This window comes from Zeus faber, assembly GCF_960531495.2.
Source record: "Zeus faber genome assembly, chromosome: 2".
NCBI lineage: Eukaryota > Metazoa > Chordata > Actinopteri > Zeiformes > Zeidae > Zeus > Zeus faber.
Window position 1 is genome coordinate 11,748,266 of NC_137189.1, and position 18,042 is coordinate 11,766,307.

General features: G+C 43.1%; 1 protein-coding gene across 1 annotated transcript; it reads left to right on the forward strand.

Annotated features, from left to right (window-relative positions):
- The first annotated feature begins 128 nt into the window (after positions 1-128).
- gnpat2 (glyceronephosphate O-acyltransferase 2) lies at positions 129-17,197 on the forward strand. The gene is made up of 16 exons (XM_079996949.1): positions 129-399; positions 3,463-3,678; positions 3,780-3,956; positions 4,213-4,342; positions 4,636-4,763; positions 5,387-5,462; positions 6,570-6,721; positions 9,342-9,472; positions 9,566-9,807; positions 14,883-15,140; positions 15,224-15,303; positions 15,507-15,647; positions 15,727-15,826; positions 16,238-16,331; positions 16,437-16,498; positions 16,585-17,197. The coding sequence occupies exons 1-16, from the start codon at positions 151-153 to the stop codon at positions 16,635-16,637; spliced, it is 2,289 nt and encodes a 762-aa protein (XP_079853075.1). The 5' UTR covers positions 129-150; the 3' UTR covers positions 16,638-17,197.
- The last annotated feature ends 845 nt before the right edge of the window (positions 17,198-18,042 follow it).

The window sequence follows — 18,042 nt, forward strand, 5'->3', positions numbered from 1 at the left end:
CATCAGGGTCGCCACATGTGGGACAACGAGGGAGGGAAAGGCACGGTTATTTGTACAGCACATTTCATACACAAGGGCCATTCGAATTGCTTTACGTAATGCATCGAATACACGATAGAAAAGGAAAGAAGGACAAAAGCATAGAAACCCATGCCAGGTAAAGATATTCAAGTGCGATGTCGTACATGCAGCTGCTGCCGCTGCTGCAGTGTCCCGCACCCAAGAGGCATCGCAGGGGCCCCGGCACAGCGCTGGGTCCCCGCACAGAGCAGCAGGAGGAGGTTCTGCAATGCAGCCTCTCCATTGGCCTGCAGGGTGCAGAGAGAGAGCGAAAGAGAAAGAGAGAGAACGAGAGAGAGAGAGAGAGTGAGGCACCTGCTGGACACCATGCCGGCCCCGGTAAGAGACTGTGCTATTTTTTTACTTCTTCAACCGACCGTTGCTTTCTAATCGCTGTTTTCGGTTCCCTCCGAATCGATGAGTCGACGCTCCATCGCTGCGAACGGGGTCGGATCCAGCGTCGACGTTGAAGTCCGAAACGACGACCACGACCTGTGTTTTTTTTTTTTTTTTTTTTACACCCTCGCACCAGGCCAGGGATCCCCCACGAAACGTCTTTGATGAAGTTTGAGACTTTTTTTGTCATTGTTCTTGGTCCGTATCCAGGGTGCGAAGAGCAAAGGCCCTATTTACTGTAACGTCCCGGGGGAGTCGCTCCCAGCGGGACAGCGCTGGAGGTCAGTGAGTTCCCAAAGTTCTCTGAGTACTGTACCTCCTCCAACTTCTACCCCTTCACTGGCATTGGGAGAAAATTTTAATAAAATTGCATAAATCATGTACTGTATGTACGTTTTAAAACATTACATATAACCGATATATATATATATATATATATATATATATATATATATATATATATATATATATATATATTCGGAGTACCACATGCAGTACCCCAAAGTATCACTAGTGCCCCATTTGAGAAACACTGGATTAGAAAAACGGTACCAAAAAGACCCAAATGAATGCTTATGATAATAATAATAATAATAATAATAATAATAATAATAATGAGGATAATAATAATGATAATAATAATAATAATAATAATGATAATAATAATAATTTAACATAATAATACTAACAATAATAGTAGAGGTAATAATAATAATAATAATAATAATAATAATAATAATAATAATAATAAAAGTATAAATAAATAAATATAAAGACTCTATGAAAAGTATAGGAAAGAATGATCTGATCTAAGAACTGAATACAATACTTCCTATTCTATTCAATATTCTTCTTTGCCGGGTCAACTTGCGCCGAACAAATAATGAAGGTCAAAGTCTACGTTCAAAAAAGAATCGAATGCACAGCATAACACAGGGTCATTCTGAACAGTGAAACAGCTACGTAGAAAGCATTAGAAAGAAGATATTATTAGTTGGAGATGAGACAGAGGGTGGTGGTGTCGTCTGCAAACTTAAGGATGACGTTGGAGCTGAGCGTGGCTGAGTACGTAGCCCCGAGGGGCAGTGCAGAGAAGGTGAGGTGACCGAGTTGCAAAGGGAGGTGTTAAGACCCAGGATCCTGAGCTTGGGAACGCGCTTAGCGGGCAACCTGTAATCTACAAACAGCAATCCTCATGTATACACATACACCATTATCCACAGTTAGTGTTAGGGTGCACTGTCAGAGCAATGGCGTCGTCTGTAGATCTATTGGGGCGGTATATGAATGGAAGGGCGGCCAATGTGTCAGGAAGGGTGGAGCAGATGTGGAGTCTGACTAGCCCCTGGAAGCACTTCATGACGATGGAGGTCAGTGCTACAGAGCGGTAGTCACTCAGGCAGGTGATGGAATGTTTCTTTGGTGCGGGGACAACGGTGATCTGTTTGAAGAAGGTGGGGACTGTAGACTGCTTCAGGAAGAGGTTGAATATAGAGGTGAATACCTCCGCTGGGTGGTCGGCGTAGGCCCTCAGGACACGGCCTGGAATACCATCTGGCCCTGGTGGCTACCGAGGATTTACTCTTTTAAAAGCTGTCCTCACATCAGCCGTAGATAGGGACAGAATGCAGTCATCCTGGTCCTCAGCTGGTCTTCCAGTAGGAATGGTGTTGCTCGCCCCAAATTGAGCGTAGAAGGTGTTGAGCTTATCAGGGAGAGAGGCAGCAGACATCACTACCATTTCTCCCTTTACAGTCTGTTATGGATCGCAGTCCCCACCCCATGGGTCTGGGGTAAGAGCTGTGGTAGTTAGGCTCCAACTTATCCCTGTAGTCTCTTTCTGTATCTCCCGTAGATGGCTTTCCGTAGGTCATATCTGGACTTCCTCAAGGCCTTCAGGTCCCTGGAGCTACGGTATAGGCAGAGGAACGTGTTCTGAGCTTAGCACGGATATTGCAATAAACCCTAGGCTTTTGCTTGGGGAAAGTCCTAACATTGACTTTCGGGATGACATCGATGCACTTTGAGATGTAGGCTGAAACAGAGTCTGTGTATTCATTAATGTCCCCATCAGCTGCAACACAGAACATCTGCCAGTCTGTAGTTTCAAAACAGTATTCAATAGACCCGGGTATAATCGGCTCCACCTCCGATCGGCTCTGATGTGAACAGGACATCCGGGTTGAGTTTAGTCGTTTTGGGTGCATTTTACAGTTTCCCCGGGTTCTCTGAAATGCAGCACAATTTTCCCGCTTTACTTGAATGCGGCATGGGCTCCCCCCAGTCTTTCGTCTCCCGGTTGCTAATCTCACGGAGAAACCACTACGCGGTCTACACAGCGCAACCCTCCTGTCTTTAAAACAACCGTCCATGCTTGCTTGTAAACCAGAGCATCTCTTTGTTAGAACTCACTGTGCTGTCTGTGGAAATAGAGCTGCACTCTCAGTGACGGGTGGCCGTTTGATGCCGTGCAGGGTACAATATTTATTTGTTGAGTTTTTACTTGAAAAACATTTTCAGTAAGTTACTTTTCTTTGAAATAAGAAAAACATTGTGGTATTGCTATGCATAATTACCATTGCACAGCTGTTATTTTACCGACGCCTCGCTGGATTTTAATCTTAAATCTTAAATTTTGGATCTTAAACGACACCTCAACTGCGTTCGTAGCTTATGCCAAAGTATGTGTTCCAGATAGTTTTAGCTGGGTTGGACATATTTCGGCATCAGATGTACTGTGTCTGTGCCTGTGTCTGTGTTAAAATGGCTCAAAATTTGAATGGTTTTTCGCTAATATCTGCTTTGATGTGGATCGATATGTATGACACCTCAACCACAAAGTCTTTGTGACAGGTTCAAACAAGACGGAAACCATATTTGTGTGTTCTTCTGAAGTTGGTCTTCCAGATAGTCCAGATAGTCCTGGGGGCTGGACCCCTAATAAAATTGAATAAATAAAAACAAACCATCTCATACATGCTATGTAAACATGCCCCTCACTTCCAGGATATGGACTCATGCAGACCAGATCTGGAAGATGAAGACGGGGATGAAGATGAGGAGTTTGTGGACATTTTGCAGGAGCGGAGGGAGAGCAGTGACCTAAGCCACGCGCTCAGGGCCTTCAACCCAGTGCCTTACAGGGGATCCACGGCCTGCTCCACCCGAGACCTCAACACCGCCGTGCTGGAGTCCCACTACCTCCGCTACATAGCCAAGGAGGTGGGACGATGTGGTGGTTCTTTTTTGTTTATACTGTATACTGCTATCACAAAATCAGTAGCCCACACGCCGGCCCTTTGTTTGTTCCCTTCCCCTCCTAGATCGCCATGGAAACCGGGGCATCGGTGGACGAGGTGAAGGAGGAGGCTCGCGGGATCCTGAACGAAATGTCCCACAACCTGCAGCTGGGCTTCATCCGGCTGATGGGCTTCATGCTGAGCAAGGTGTTCAAGAGGCTGTTCCAGAACATCTACGTCAACCTGGAAGGGCTCAACAGGGTCAGGATCCATACTTTATACCTTTATTATGACTAGTTGTGCAAGGAATTGACAGTGTGGTTTATTATAGTGTAAACAATGTACATTGAACCATTGAATGGACTATGATCCATTGTGTAGAGAGCATTCATAAAAGAAGAACTTTATTGGAGGTTCTTCAGTGATATATTTTCTGAGCAACTGTCCAATGTGTACTTAAATTATATTTATATTAATATTATTTTGCCCTGATTATATATTTATTTGTCCCCTCCAGCTCAAACAAGCTTTTCAGGAATTCCCTGTAATTCTGATGCCCAATCACAGGAGTTATGTTGACTTCCTGGTCATCTCCTTCATCCTTTTCACCTACGACCTGCCCATTCCAGTCATCGCTGCAGGAGTTCGCAAGTATCTATTACAATTGAAGCGCCAATTAACCACTTTACTGATGTATTATAGGATATAGTATTTATAATAAGTCTTATCTTATTTGAACTTATCTCATAGCAAATAGAGATCACAGCAGCATTTCCATCTATTGGGGTGCTGACAACCTTATCTATCTATCTATCTATCTATCTATCTATCTATCCATCCATCCATCCATCCATCCATCCATCCATCCATCCATCCATCCATCCATCCATCCATCCATCTATATATCTATCTATCTCCCTTCATTTTTTCCTTCCTCCAGCTCTGGCTGGCATGAAGATGATCGGTGAAATCCTCCGCCGTTCCGGTGCGTTCTTTATTCGCCGTGCCATCGGCTCAGACAAGCTGTACTGGGCGGTGCTGTCGGAGTACGTCAAGACCATCATCAGGGTACGACCTGACGGCCTGTAATTTACTGCCTATACGACTGAGGAAAGAATGAACAAAGTCAGTAAAGTTCGTACGGTACTTACGTAGTTTTATTACAACCGGTACAACAATGGCGCACTCTGGTCTGCTACCAAGGTATGAGCGATGAGACAGGGTTCTGTCTCCTCTTAAAGCCCCTCTCCTCCCCCAGTGGAAAAGTACTGGAAGGGCAGCACACAGAGTCAAGTTGAAAAGTACTGGAAGGACGGCACATAGAATGAAGTGAAAATGTACAGAGTTGTACAATATGGAAACTGAAAGTTACTGAGTTATGGACTATGAGAGGGGGGGGGGGGATGCACAGAGAGGGGTAGATAGAGAAGGAGAGGGAGGGGGAGAGAGGGGGAGAAGTTTGACCGAAGCTCGTAAAATAGACTTCAGACCTCAGCAAAAAATAACCATTTTATACAGTGGTTTCTTTGGCATAAAAAAAAAAATGCTCTTTGCTTATTTTGATAAAACTATTAAAGTTATTTTTTATATATTTCATCTCTATAGCACCTAGACCCCAAACCCTGGGTTTGACGTATTCACAACTAAAACTACTATTGTCTGATTATTTATATTAAACATACTTTGTGTAGACAGGATTTGCTCCAGTGGAGTTTTATGTCGAGGGCCTGAGAAGTCGCACCCTGAAGTCCCTGACACCCAAGTTAGGTGAGTGGAGACATATTTTTGCTTGGATGCAGATGAGTCTTGTGTTTGTCTTCATTCATGTGCAGTGTATACACACATGTATACACACACATTATCTTTACATCTTTACATTATATTGCGAAATTGCACTTCCATCACCCACCTGGATGCAGGTTATTTTTCAGTGTTATTGTACTTTAATTAATATTGTGACTATCCATTTTTTTAACCATTTTATCATATTTTTACATTTATTGTTGGGTATTTTGAAAATGTGTATTTTTTGTAAATTACATAGTGCTTTTCATACTGTTTTATCACCTATTCTAAACCTTTTATTCTACTTACATTGCTAAATATGCTGACGCTTGCTGCACTCTTATGCACATGACCAATAAACTACTTAAACTTGTTTCAATTGCTGTTTTACACCAAAATTAGCAGGTATACCCGGATTTTTTAAACGCCGTTTAAATGCCGTTTTTTGTTTATTTATTTTTTCTGGTGCGTCGACGTCACCAACATGCCGGAAAAGAGGCGTTTCATGTTTCCAGTGTGATTGTGAAAAAACAGTAGAGGAGACAGCAACTTAAACAAACAACGACATCAAAAAAAAATGGCTCATCACCCAGGGAGACTCGGTTCCCTTCGTTCCTACAAAAGAGCTGTTCAAAAGAATTGGATCGTTTGCAGCCACCTGAATTGCAGAAGGACCGAAGCGGGGACGCTCCTCTGGTTCAGACCGGCTTGGGGCGGTGCTGGAGTTGCTTGGAGTCTGGTGGGGTGCGTGGGGCTCTCCACTGTGCTCCCTACGGATTCTTCATCGGTTATGAAATGATGACGATGAATGACATTTCTGTCTATTGACGCGTCAACTTCCAGAACTTGAACACACATCACATCGCACCGATGAAGGGCCAAAGTAGTGTTTACATCACAGCTGATAAAAACCTGTGTCTATTGCAGGGTCATTTGACCTTGGAATGAAACCTGGGTGTAACGTTTCCCACTAATGAAAAATGCCGGTTTTTAGTGGGTGTTACCGGGTTTTTGGCGCAGTGGGAAAGGGGTTTAAGATGCATGTGTGTTTGTTGTTTCCCAACCTATATATTTATATATTTTTCGCAGGAATGATGCAAATGGTGCTGGAGCCCTTCTTTAAGGGCGAGGTGTATGACATCACGCTGGTGCCGATCAGCATCAGCTACGACCGCGTGCTGGAGGAGTCTCTGCTGGCCCACGAGCTGCTGGGGTTCCCCAAGCCCAAGGAGACCACCAGGGTACATACAGCCCCACAGTGTCACTAAGCAACAGAAAACAACAACCTTAAGCCTACTGAAATATAGGGCTGAATGATTTGGTAAAATAATCAAATTGCGATTTTTTTAGACCAATATTGCGATTGAGATTTAGTATGCAATTTTTTAAAAGTCCCTTATTTTCTGTATTATTCATTAAAAACAACAACAACAAGCAACAACACAACACAAACAATAAAACATTCTATAGTATGACCAACACAACACTGGATACAGTCAACATGTAAACGGCTCTTTCCTGGAGGCCAGGCCACCGTGTTATGATGAAATGAGATTAAATGATATGACTAACATATCTTAATTCAACTTCTGAATTATAAAAAAAAAAAAAAACCTTCAATCACAGCCTAATATCGACTCATTGATTTAACTTCAAGTCTTGTAATTGTTTAAATATGAAAATTAACATTCTAAAAATATGCAGCGTTTCAGCACAAATGTGTCCCACCACAGCACAAGCCGCCATCTCGTGCATTTCTAAAATCGCCAGGAACAGCCAAATAAGTTGAAAAAACCTTTGTTGAAGGAAAATTAGATTTTTCCAGATTCGTGTTTCTTTGTGTTTTTTTATTTCTCAACGTATTTTCAAAACCGGGTTTGATTTATAAATAGTAGAAAAATGTGAACTCAAATACTGTGACGTCAAATATTCCCGTTAGATTACATGGGGAAACACAGTTCACTTACCGAGACGCTGAACAGAGCTAAACAACGCAGATTGATTATTTCCTTTGAAGTGACCGTCCAGGTGAAGATCATTCATCCATATTCCATGTGATGTGAAGTCACAATGTGAAACCGTATTGAGAGAGTTCAACCTTAAAATCGTATGTGTTTTATACACACACGGAGACGTTGTTGTGGAGGGGGCGTGTCACTGATGTCACCGTCACTTCCGTAAACAAGACGAGGATCCGGTTTCACTTGTCAAAACTTTTATTTCCCTGTGTTGTTATTGATTACGAGAAGCAAGTGGAGGACGATCTAAATCATATTTCGGACCTTAATCTGACCAGTGCGATAGATCCAGTCAGTTTAAGCAGCGCCCACTGGACTTCATTTTCCGTGATGTAGTCAGTTCTCCGACAGCGACGCTGAATCTGATATTACTCCGGACTTGGAGAACATTTCAAACAGCGGATTTCAACCATTTACCATTTAGCATTAACCATTCAACCTGAATGTGACGATGAAACGGAATATTTTCAAGAACCACCCGAGGAGACCGACGATACACGTGTCACAACGGAAGAAGTTGATGACTTGATGAAGTCCGTTAAGGTTGGTGATTTAAAATAAAATAAAATAATTCCACTTTTATGAAACATGTATATTCTAACTGTTAAATAAAATCATTTTTCAAAACAGAAATACTTTCAACGTTCCCTCAAAACACAAGAACAAAGAAGTGATTGGCCCATTCAGCAGTATGTTAATTAGCCTTTGTTTGTCCGCCAACCTCATTTGCATTCTGGGAGCTGGCTGAATGAACCTGGTGTGGGTAAAAACTTTGAGGGTGATTATCTCAGAAACACAGTTTGCCACACCCTTGTCATTAACAAGTCATAGTTAAAAAAATGTTTTCTTGATTTGCACAAGTGACACCTTGTTTGGAAGCTCTGATTCTCCTCTTTGAAATGCTGTGAAAAACAAAAAAAGTCGAAAACCGCAAAATGACCCTAAAGTCTGCGGTGGGTCATAATGTATTCTTTTTTGTAAAAATGCTGCGCACATACGTCCACATGTATGACATGACATGGCATGTCGACCAATAATGAGCTTCATGCTCATTCAAAAAAAAAAAAAAGGCAAAAAAAGAAAGGCGCATTATTCTGGAAGAGGCCTCTGGACTCTACAGGTGTTCCGAGCTTGGTCAGCAGCGCACACCCCGCACAGCGCACTGTGGCCCAGGCCGGAGCACCGGGTCTCACTGTGGGGCAGCGCAGAGGATTAAAGCAATCGGGGGGCACGGAGAAAGTGTCCCCGTCACACACGGTTTCGTTCCATACGCGCCAGTTTCGTTCCATTAAGAGACGTAAAATAAAATAAAAACACACTGCTCTGGCATCAGCATCGTCGGTACCGCCGGAGAGGGAGACAGGTGCACAAAATGTGCCCCGATAGCTCCCTCTCTGCAAACCCGCCCCCTCCTGGGAAGGCGTGCTAGGCGGCCGCCAATCTTGCCTAAAGGAAGAGCCAGCCCTGGACAGACTCATTGGTGAGATTGGTGCAAAAACAGTAACTTTTTTCTTTAATCGCAGGCTTTGGGATTTGAAAATTGCGTTCTGTTACATTACGATGTCGGTTTGAATTCGATTAATCGTTCAGCCCTACTGAAATAGTGTGACAAACTGAATAACAAAATATAACAATATGAGAATGTGATCAGTTCCGTGTCCATCTGACGGATTAGGACAGAAGTAGCATTGAAACCCCAAAACGAATTAAATTTTTTTTATATTTACTTAGATACATAAATCTTGTTCTCCCTCTCGGTTTTCACCGTCTTATTAGAGCCGCTCAGATCATCCTCTGAATTTCGCTGATGTTTGGTTTGCTGATGTTTGGTTGCACCCCCCAGGGTCTGCTGAAGGCCAGCAAGGTGCTGCAGGAGGATTACGGCTCCATGCACGTGCACTTTGGCCGTGCTCTGTCAGTCAGACGGCTGTCTCAGGGATCTATCAACCGCAGCCACTACAACCTCACACCTCGGTACGCCGGTCTATTCACCTCTCTTTGTCCTCACTACATTTAGTCTCTCACTAAATACCATTTCCTGGTTCCTCCCCCTGGTCCTACTCTCAGAGACCTTCCCCAGAAGCCCAGTGCAGACATGCAGGCCTGCGTGAGTCAGCTTGCCCACCTTGTGGTCCGGGCCCAGGAGCGGGGGTCCATCCTCGGACCCTGGTCCCTCATGGCCTGCGTGTTGATCCAGAACCCCGTGGATACTCTCACAGAGCAGGGCGTGGCCTGGGACCAGCTCACCGAAAACACCCTGTGGCTCAGGACGCTGGCACTGGGCTTTGGGGCTCGCCTGAACTGGCCTGGTGAGTTGGGGAGGGTGGATGGATGGATGGATGGATGGATGGATTTGGGATATTGTGCCTTCCTCTCAGGACCTGAAACTAACTTCTAAAAGTAGTTGCTAAACTGGCAACCCTGCATCAGCTGTTGGTTGCTAAGACTACCAAAATGGTTGCTGAATTTTATTTGAATGATCCTGTTTAATGACCTGTGTCACAACGTACGTCGCTTTGGTTGCTGTGTTGGTCGCTCGGCTGGCTGCTTTGCTGTGTTGGTTCTGGCTATGGTCACTCAAAGTCTGCGGGCGGTGCTTAATGAGTTAATTTGCATTTCCAAAATATGTTCCCACTTCCCTCCACTCAAAGTTTTGCGACAGTTTAAGTACCAGAAAGCCAGGAGCTCTGGTGAAACCTAGTATGATTTTAATTTATAACGCCTGTTTTGTTGACTGGGAATGCTGGGTTGTATTATATTTCCTTATTTTGAACACAGTGTCGTTTTCTAACCCAGAACAAGAAAAACAAATAATGTCTTTACTTTTATTCTCATCTATTTTTCTACTGAAGTGCGGTTTGAAAGAGATTGTAGATGTATTTTTGTTTTGATTTATTAAGTATCAATAAAAGCTATTAATTGTATTGTGTGTTGTATTAAGCTTGTGTGTTTTTAGTTTTTTGTTTTGTTAAATCTCAGTACCACTGCCCAATGCCATAGACACACTACATGACTTTCAAAGTCGTCAGATTGCTGTGCTCACCCTCACTGGGGAGGAATCCCCAGTGAGGGTCTCAAAACTACATTTTGTCACGAAAACAGACGGGAGGATTGAAATAAGAAATATATAAAAAACCTAAAGAAGAAAAGTAAAATATATATGTTGTGTGTTTCTGGCTGCTGCTCCGTGCACTGCCGTCTCTTCTCGTGATACTGAGATTTACACAAACACAACAAAACAAACAAAAGTACACAAGCTTAATACAGCACACAATACAATTAATAGCTTTTATTTATACTAATCAAATAAAAACAAAAATTACATCTACAATCTCTTTCAACATATCGATCAAAAGTTTGTCATGACCGTTTAGTCTGAGCCTTTGTTTTCCCCTGTACAGTCTGTAGGGGGCGTTTGTACCATGTACGGCTCTACAAGGCAAAGAAAGGAAAAGCAGGAATCTGCATCTCACGATGGTCCACTAAATACTATTCTGGAAGGTCTGTTTGGGAGATCAGACAGATTAGATGAATGTAAGTTGGCACAAGTGCCAAGATTCACTCAGGAGATGTTTAGTGGATTAAAACACTTTAAGCAACTTACCGTCAGAGAACCCCGATGACCTGTCTCACTCCAGACGTCTCGTGCACTTGGACACAAAACACATGCACACACACACACACACACACACACACACACACTGTCCTGGGTGTGATTTGTCCATCGCAATAAAAATCCCAGTGTCGGCAGGTCCTTAACATACCTTGAATATCAATTTATAAGGTCTTCATTTTCACATAAACATTTGATCCATATATTTCTTCCCTTCTCCATCAGAGTTAACATTTCTGAAGTTATATAACCTACCGCTGAACTTAATTCTTACTGTACCCTTATCCTTACCTGTGGAGAGAAATCAAAGACGATCCTTATACTCACCTGTCTGAAGCAAAACAAAGTTTATTTTTTAATTTGATTTATTACTGTACCTAATCACTTACCTTGCCATTTGATTTTTTTCTTATTTATTATTTATCATTTTTTGTATTTTAGTTATTTAATTATTCATTCTATTTGTTATGATTTGTATTTTTTTTATATGTTTTAAATTATATAAAAATAGGTCGTAAGGATTTTAATAAATAATTATAATCATAATCATAATCATAATAAATATAGCTACAGGTAGCAATAAAAGTGATCCATTTTTGTCGTTTTAGGTATGTATTACAGTTTTCCGGGTTCTGTGAAACGCAGCACAAGGTACAACTAGCAGCCTTCTAAATGCGGCTGTAAACAAGGGTTTGTCATTGCTGTAACTCATCCTGATGCTTGTGTTAATACAGCCGTACTCTCAGAGGCTGATGAGTCTCAGCGTCCATTTTCCGGAATGTAAAACAAGGTCACAACAATGTTTACTTTTAATGAAGTATCAAATTTTTCATGTGTTTTTACAAGAGTATGTCTCATGCTCCTGTGTTCGACAAATCACTGTGCACTTACGTCACTGAATGTTTCTCTTCTGTCGTTCAGTTTAAATATCCCCCAAGAATGTTTTTTTAACAATTAGGATCATTTGTGGATCATGAAGTGCGGACACTAAAGAAAGCGTCGATTTGTCCAAAGGTTCTTATAAACCTCCTGCGGTGCCAAAACATCTTCTTTGAACGATTATAGTTATTTGGCGTTTTGTAAAACGCAGCACGAGTTACAGTGTTCGGAGTTTCCTTTAAACGCCACATCAGCTCAAGTTGTCTGTCTTGATGTCGCACTCGCAAGTGGCTGGATGCAAAAGAGTTCCGAGAGACGAAGCTTTGACTTATATAACTTCGGATGATGATGTCACAAAGCGACCCACTCCTGAAACTAATGAAATTTCGACAGTTTTTCATTCATTTCTACTCCAAATGTAGATCGATATTGATCAAACTCGAACGACAAAACATCGGAAACGTCCTGTTTCTAACGGGATCTCAACCACACACTGCCGTTGTGGTGTTTCTGATACTTTTAGCCCGAAAACGCCAATATTAGAAATAAAAAAAGTGCCGGCTGGGCCCCTTATAATAATAAATATAGCCGCAAGCAGCAATATATGGGATCTAGCTTAGTCGTATTAGATACGAATTACAGTTTTTCGAGTTCCCATAGAACACACCATCACTTTCTATCAACACCAATTACACAAATGCGCGGCCAGAGTCACAACCTGCAGATATATAAGGAATTGGATGTTGATGTCACAAAGCGCCCACTCAACAAACTCATGTCGCTACTCATTTACATTTACATTACATTTAGTCATTTAGCAGACGCTTTTATCCAAAGCGACTTAAAAGGAAGAATAACATTCAAGCTACATTGCAACAGAAACATTAGTGTAACAATAAATAAATAAATAAATACTGCTAAGTAGTGCTAAGTAATTGTAAGTTAGGAGAGGAGCTGGGTCTTCAAGTGCTTCTTAAAGACAAAGAGTGAGGCCCCTGCTCTGGTGGTTTTTGGCAGCTCGTTCCACCAACATGGAACTACAAATGAGAACAGCCTGGATTGCCGTGGTTGTGCAGCCGGCAGAGCCAGGCGACGCTAATTTGACGAGCGCAGCATCCGGGTGGGTAACATGTGCTCTTACAAGAGCATTTAAGTAAGTGGGAGCATTCCCAGCAATCACTCTGTAGACAAGCATCAGAGACTTTAACTTGATGCGGGCGGCTACAGGTAACCAGTGGAGCTCGATGAGCAGCGGAGTGACATGTGCCCTCTTTGGCTGGTTGAGCACCAGTTGCGCCGCCGCATTCTGTATCATCTGTAGTGGCTTCACCGCACAGGCCGGCAAGCCTGTTAAGAGGGCGTTGCAGTAGTCGAGGCGGGATATCACCAAGGTTTGTACCAGCAGTTGAATGGCATATTGGGTCAGTTACGGCCTGACTTTTCGGATGTTGAATAGTGCGAAGCGGCACGACCAAGAGACGGCGGCAAAATGGTCCGAGAATGTCAGTTGGTCATCGATAATGACACCACCTTCCTTGCAGCAGGTAGGAGAAAGAGATAAAGAGTCAATTTTGATATCAATGTTGTGATAAATACCTTGTTTGGCCGGGAAGACCAACAGTTGCGTTTTTGCCAGGTTTAGTTGAAGATGATAATCCTTCATCCACGTGGATATGTCAGCGAGGCAATCCGAGATCCGCGTCGAGACAGTGGGGTCATCAGGCAGGAAGGACAGATAGAGTTGAGTATCATCCGCATAGCAGTCATATGAACAACCATGCGAGCGGATAATCGGGCCCCAGCGAGGTGGTGTATATGGCAAAGAGGAGGGGTCCCACACAGAGCCTTGGGGCACCCCTGTGGTGAGGTGGTGAGGCACAGACAACTGTCCTTGCCATGTCACACTGAACGAACGCCCAGTGAGGTAAGATTCGAACCAGGGAAGTGCACTGCCAGAGATGCCCATACTTGAGAGTATGGACAGGAGAATGCTGTGATTGACAGTGTCAAAAGCAGCTGATACGTCTAGCAGAATGAGAACCGAGGATTGGGCAGCAGCTCTAGCAGTTTTTAAGGCCTCCGTCACAGACAACAGGGCTGTTTCGGTGGAGTGACCGCTTTTCAAGCCAGATTGAAGTGGATCAAGAAGGTTGTTTCTTGACAGGAATTCTGTAACCTGTCTCGAGACCGCCCTCTCAATGGTTTTGGAAAGGAATGGGAGGAGAGAGACCGGCCGATAGATTTACACTCGAGTGGGATCAAGTGATGGTTTTTTGAGCAGTGGTGCTACCCTAGGCACTTTGAAAGCAGAGGGGAATGTGCCAGAAGTGAGGGAAGAATTAATCAAATGTGTGATTGCCAGGGTGACAGTCGGTGATATGGCTTGAAGGAGGTTAGATGGGATCGGCTCGAGCGGACGGGTAGTAGGACGGCTACATGTTAGTAGTTTAGATACCTCACTCTCAGCAAGAGGGGTAAAACCAGGGAACTATGAGCCTTGAGCTGGAGTAGACAGGTTGTGACTCCACCTGATCGCAAGTTTTAGAACTGTATCGGCGATGTGCGTATTTCTGCTACGTCCAGTAGATTTTCTTTGGTTTTTCACTAATTCCTGCTTCAAATGTGGATCAATATTGATCAAAATTGGGGTACGAGATGTCTGAGACGTCCCGGTTCTAACTAGACCTCAACCGTGTTTGTGGATTCAGTGAGTGTCGTGTTCCAGACAATTTTAGCCAGAAAAATGCCAAGGAGAATAAAAATAATAATTTTAAAAAACCTTATAATTAAAAGGTATTTAAATAAAAGTATTACATTTAACTTTCCGACACCTGAGCTCCACCCTATTCCATCACCGCTCTGATTTATTTGTCTGTATTTCTCCCTCTCCAGGACAAATCCCCCCGTTGGACGTGATGTCGTCCAGCATAAACCAGCACCACTCTGTGGTGCGTCGCAGAGGGGGGCACCTCCTCCTGGTGGAGGAGGCGGGGCTGCCAGGGAAGCAGCCAATCAGCTCAGAGGAGGGTGTGGCCTGGAGGGCAGCGGCCGTGCTGATGGTGGCGTCCTACAGGAACCAGGCGCTGCATGTGTTTGTCCGCCCAGCGCTGCTAGCCGTCGCCATGGAAACCACAAAGAGCACCCAGAGGGGTGAGTATCGACTTGATTTATATATTTTCAAATATACGACAATATATTCAATAGGAATATAAACCTGGTCATTTAATTTCCAGATGAGCTCTTTGCCTTCTTCGGTTTTCTTCAAGACATTTTCTCCAATGAGTTCATCTTTATCCCTGGACAGTCCACTGGGGTAATGGAATTCATCTAACACTATGATCACTCATTTTCATTTCACATCATAGTGGAAAAGGTCATCATGGTGGTATTGTTGTCTAAATAAATGATTTCCATAATGCTCTTAACTCCTGGGCTTAATTGGAAACTTCTCGTGAAAGTTATTCTTCAGCGTCCATGTCTAGTTACTCTGCTGAAATTGTGTTTTTCATTTTTCAGGATTTTGAGGAAGCCTGTTCGCTGCTGGAGAAGCGTCGAGCCGTCCATTCTGGCCCTCAGGAAATTAAAGAGTTGGAGGCGGGGCTCCGGACCACTTCCTTCCTGCGAGCGCTGCTGCGACCCTTCATCGACTCCTATCAGGTATCACACGCCCAAATACAATTCCTCAGAGGTTTCTTTGTGTTGTGCATCCTAATCTGGTGGATGTTATTTTGCCCAGGTGGTGTTCAGTCATCTGCTTGAGGAGGGAGTGAACACATTCCCAGAGAAGCACTTTCTACCTGCTGTTCGAAGTGTGGCCATCAGACGTATCCTCTCAGGTAATAATGGACGGAATGGATAGACCCCACCCTTATTAGTGAGGGAAATTATTTGTGTTTTATCTGAAAAAATATATTGAAGTTGAAAGTAAATGTTGTAAATTATAAATTAAATTAAAATAACATGTATACATAAATATAAAATATATGTATACAAAATATATGTATTAAAAAATGTAAAATAAATAAAATAAACATAACTTTGCAGTGGAGCCCCTGCAGTTCCTATAGTGACCCCTGGTCAAATTCAGTTCACAGTTTTGGAACCACTGTATCTAGAGTTGAATATCTACTAAGAGAAAGCACTGAACCCTGTGGTTTTAATTATGTTCATTTACCACGTGTGACTAGATGCTGCTGCCGTTAAGTCCTGTCAGTTATATTTCCCCACTTTGCTCATGCGTCTCCCAGGTGAGCTTCACTCCTACGAGGCGCTCTCCTCTGACACACAAAAGAACGCTTTGTCTGTCCTGCTGCGGCTGGAGGCCGTGACAAAGTTCAGGACGTAAGTAATAAGATCAGCGCCTTAGTAAAGCTGTTTGGCATTAAGCTCATCTTGTGCGGTGGTTTGAGAAGCTGTCGGCATTAATCTGCTGTTCTCCGGCGGCAGCGTCGAGCAGAGCCGGTTCAGAGTCAACAGATCAGCCGTCAGAAGGATCGGAGACGTACTGTGTAAGAACGGAAGCTGCTCATTAATGAAGCCCCTTTCTGTGTCACCTGACCCGCATTTACTCATGACGGCTTCGTTGTCGTTGCAGCTGGTAAAATCCCGCTGGGGACGCTGAAGACGCCACCTGATGCCAGACTCTAGTGTCCGTGGAAAGGATCCATTTTCGATTCCTACCCCCTCCCCTCCCCCAGACACAGTACAGTCACCTGACTTGAAACCTGGACACGTTCCATTGTTCAACAGTCTCCTCCTCCTCCTTTTTATCTGTCAACGGTCTGATTAGATTAATGGTAAAGTAAAAATAAAAACTCTAGATGTTGTACGCCATTTGGCTGAGGGAGAAAGTAACTCTCAAAAACGAAACCAGACCACCTCACTGGCCTCACGTGTTTGGCTTCTATAACAGTACAGACGACCTGTGACCTCTAATCACCTAATAACCTTGTACTATCCCAATGCTTTTCTATGTTAGTAGTCCACTAGTAAACTAGAATAACATCTATACAGAAAATGAAGAAACAAAGCCTTAAAACTGGAATTAGATATAGCTATATATATAATAATTGACTGTATTCATTTAAACAATCACCACGTCAAAATAATGTGACGCCTGAATACTTGTTGGAAACATTTATTTTTTTTTAATTTCTGTACATCTCAGTGAATGTAAAGAATGTAATAAAATGCACCATAACATTTTCCCCACGTCCTTTTTTCTTAGAACCAGTTGTTTCTTGCTGTGTACTGCATTTGGGCAGCTGTCTTAGAGAGAGTGGAAGCATTTCTGAGCGTTGGTGTGAACCAGGGGGTGTCAAACTCATTTTTGGGCCGAAACACGTCTTCATTTTTTTTGTTACTTTCTGAGTCATTTTAGCCCATATGCATCTATTATTCGTACTAATTACACACATTCATAACCGAATCTGGATATGTTTATGAAAATGTAGTTTAAATTGAGTTGTTTTTCTGTTGTTCTTGGTTTTTATTTTTTGTTTTTGTTTTGTTTTGTTTTTTTCAATTTTGATGTTCCTCAAATGATTTCACAAGCGGGAGAAAAAAATTAAAATGGTAAAAATAATAATTGCAAAATATGATTTCAGTAATCCAATTGCAACCTATGGTGCATAACTTAAGTTTAATATTTAAATGAAAATCTTAATTAATTGGGGTTTTTTTTGTGTTGTTTTATTTTCCTTTTTCCCCAAGCATCCTGCACGGGCCATATTGGGCCTCTCTGAGGGCCGAATCCGGCCCGCGAGAAGCATCTTTGACACCCCTGCTCTAAAATGCTTGAACCATCATTACACAGTAGGCCTACGCTGTACCGAACCAATCAATATTTTCCCCTGCACTGGTAACCCACTCAGCGGTTGAATGAAGGCCTCTCATGTGCCAGTTTTCATTCTGCATTATCTGTACACGGGCGGCACGTCCACCTTGATGCGCAGGGCGGAGACGGGGTCCTGGCAGAACACCGACACGTACTCCATCACCTTGGAATTCATCTTTTTCTCGTTCTCCCGGGCCCGGTGCCGCTCCTTGTCCC

Excerpts from the sequence above, each read along its gene's own strand:
- gnpat2 (XM_079996949.1), top strand. The coding sequence starts at position 151 with ATGCCAGGTAAAGATATTCAAGTGCGATGTCGTACATGCAGCTGCTGC. Across the intron at positions 3,679-3,779 it reads TCCGCTACATAGCCAAGGAG|ATCGCCATGGAAACCGGGGC; the intron begins GTGGGACGATGT and ends TTCCCCTCCTAG. Across the intron at positions 9,808-14,882 it reads GGCTCGCCTGAACTGGCCTG|GACAAATCCCCCCGTTGGAC; the intron begins GTGAGTTGGGGA and ends CTCCCTCTCCAG.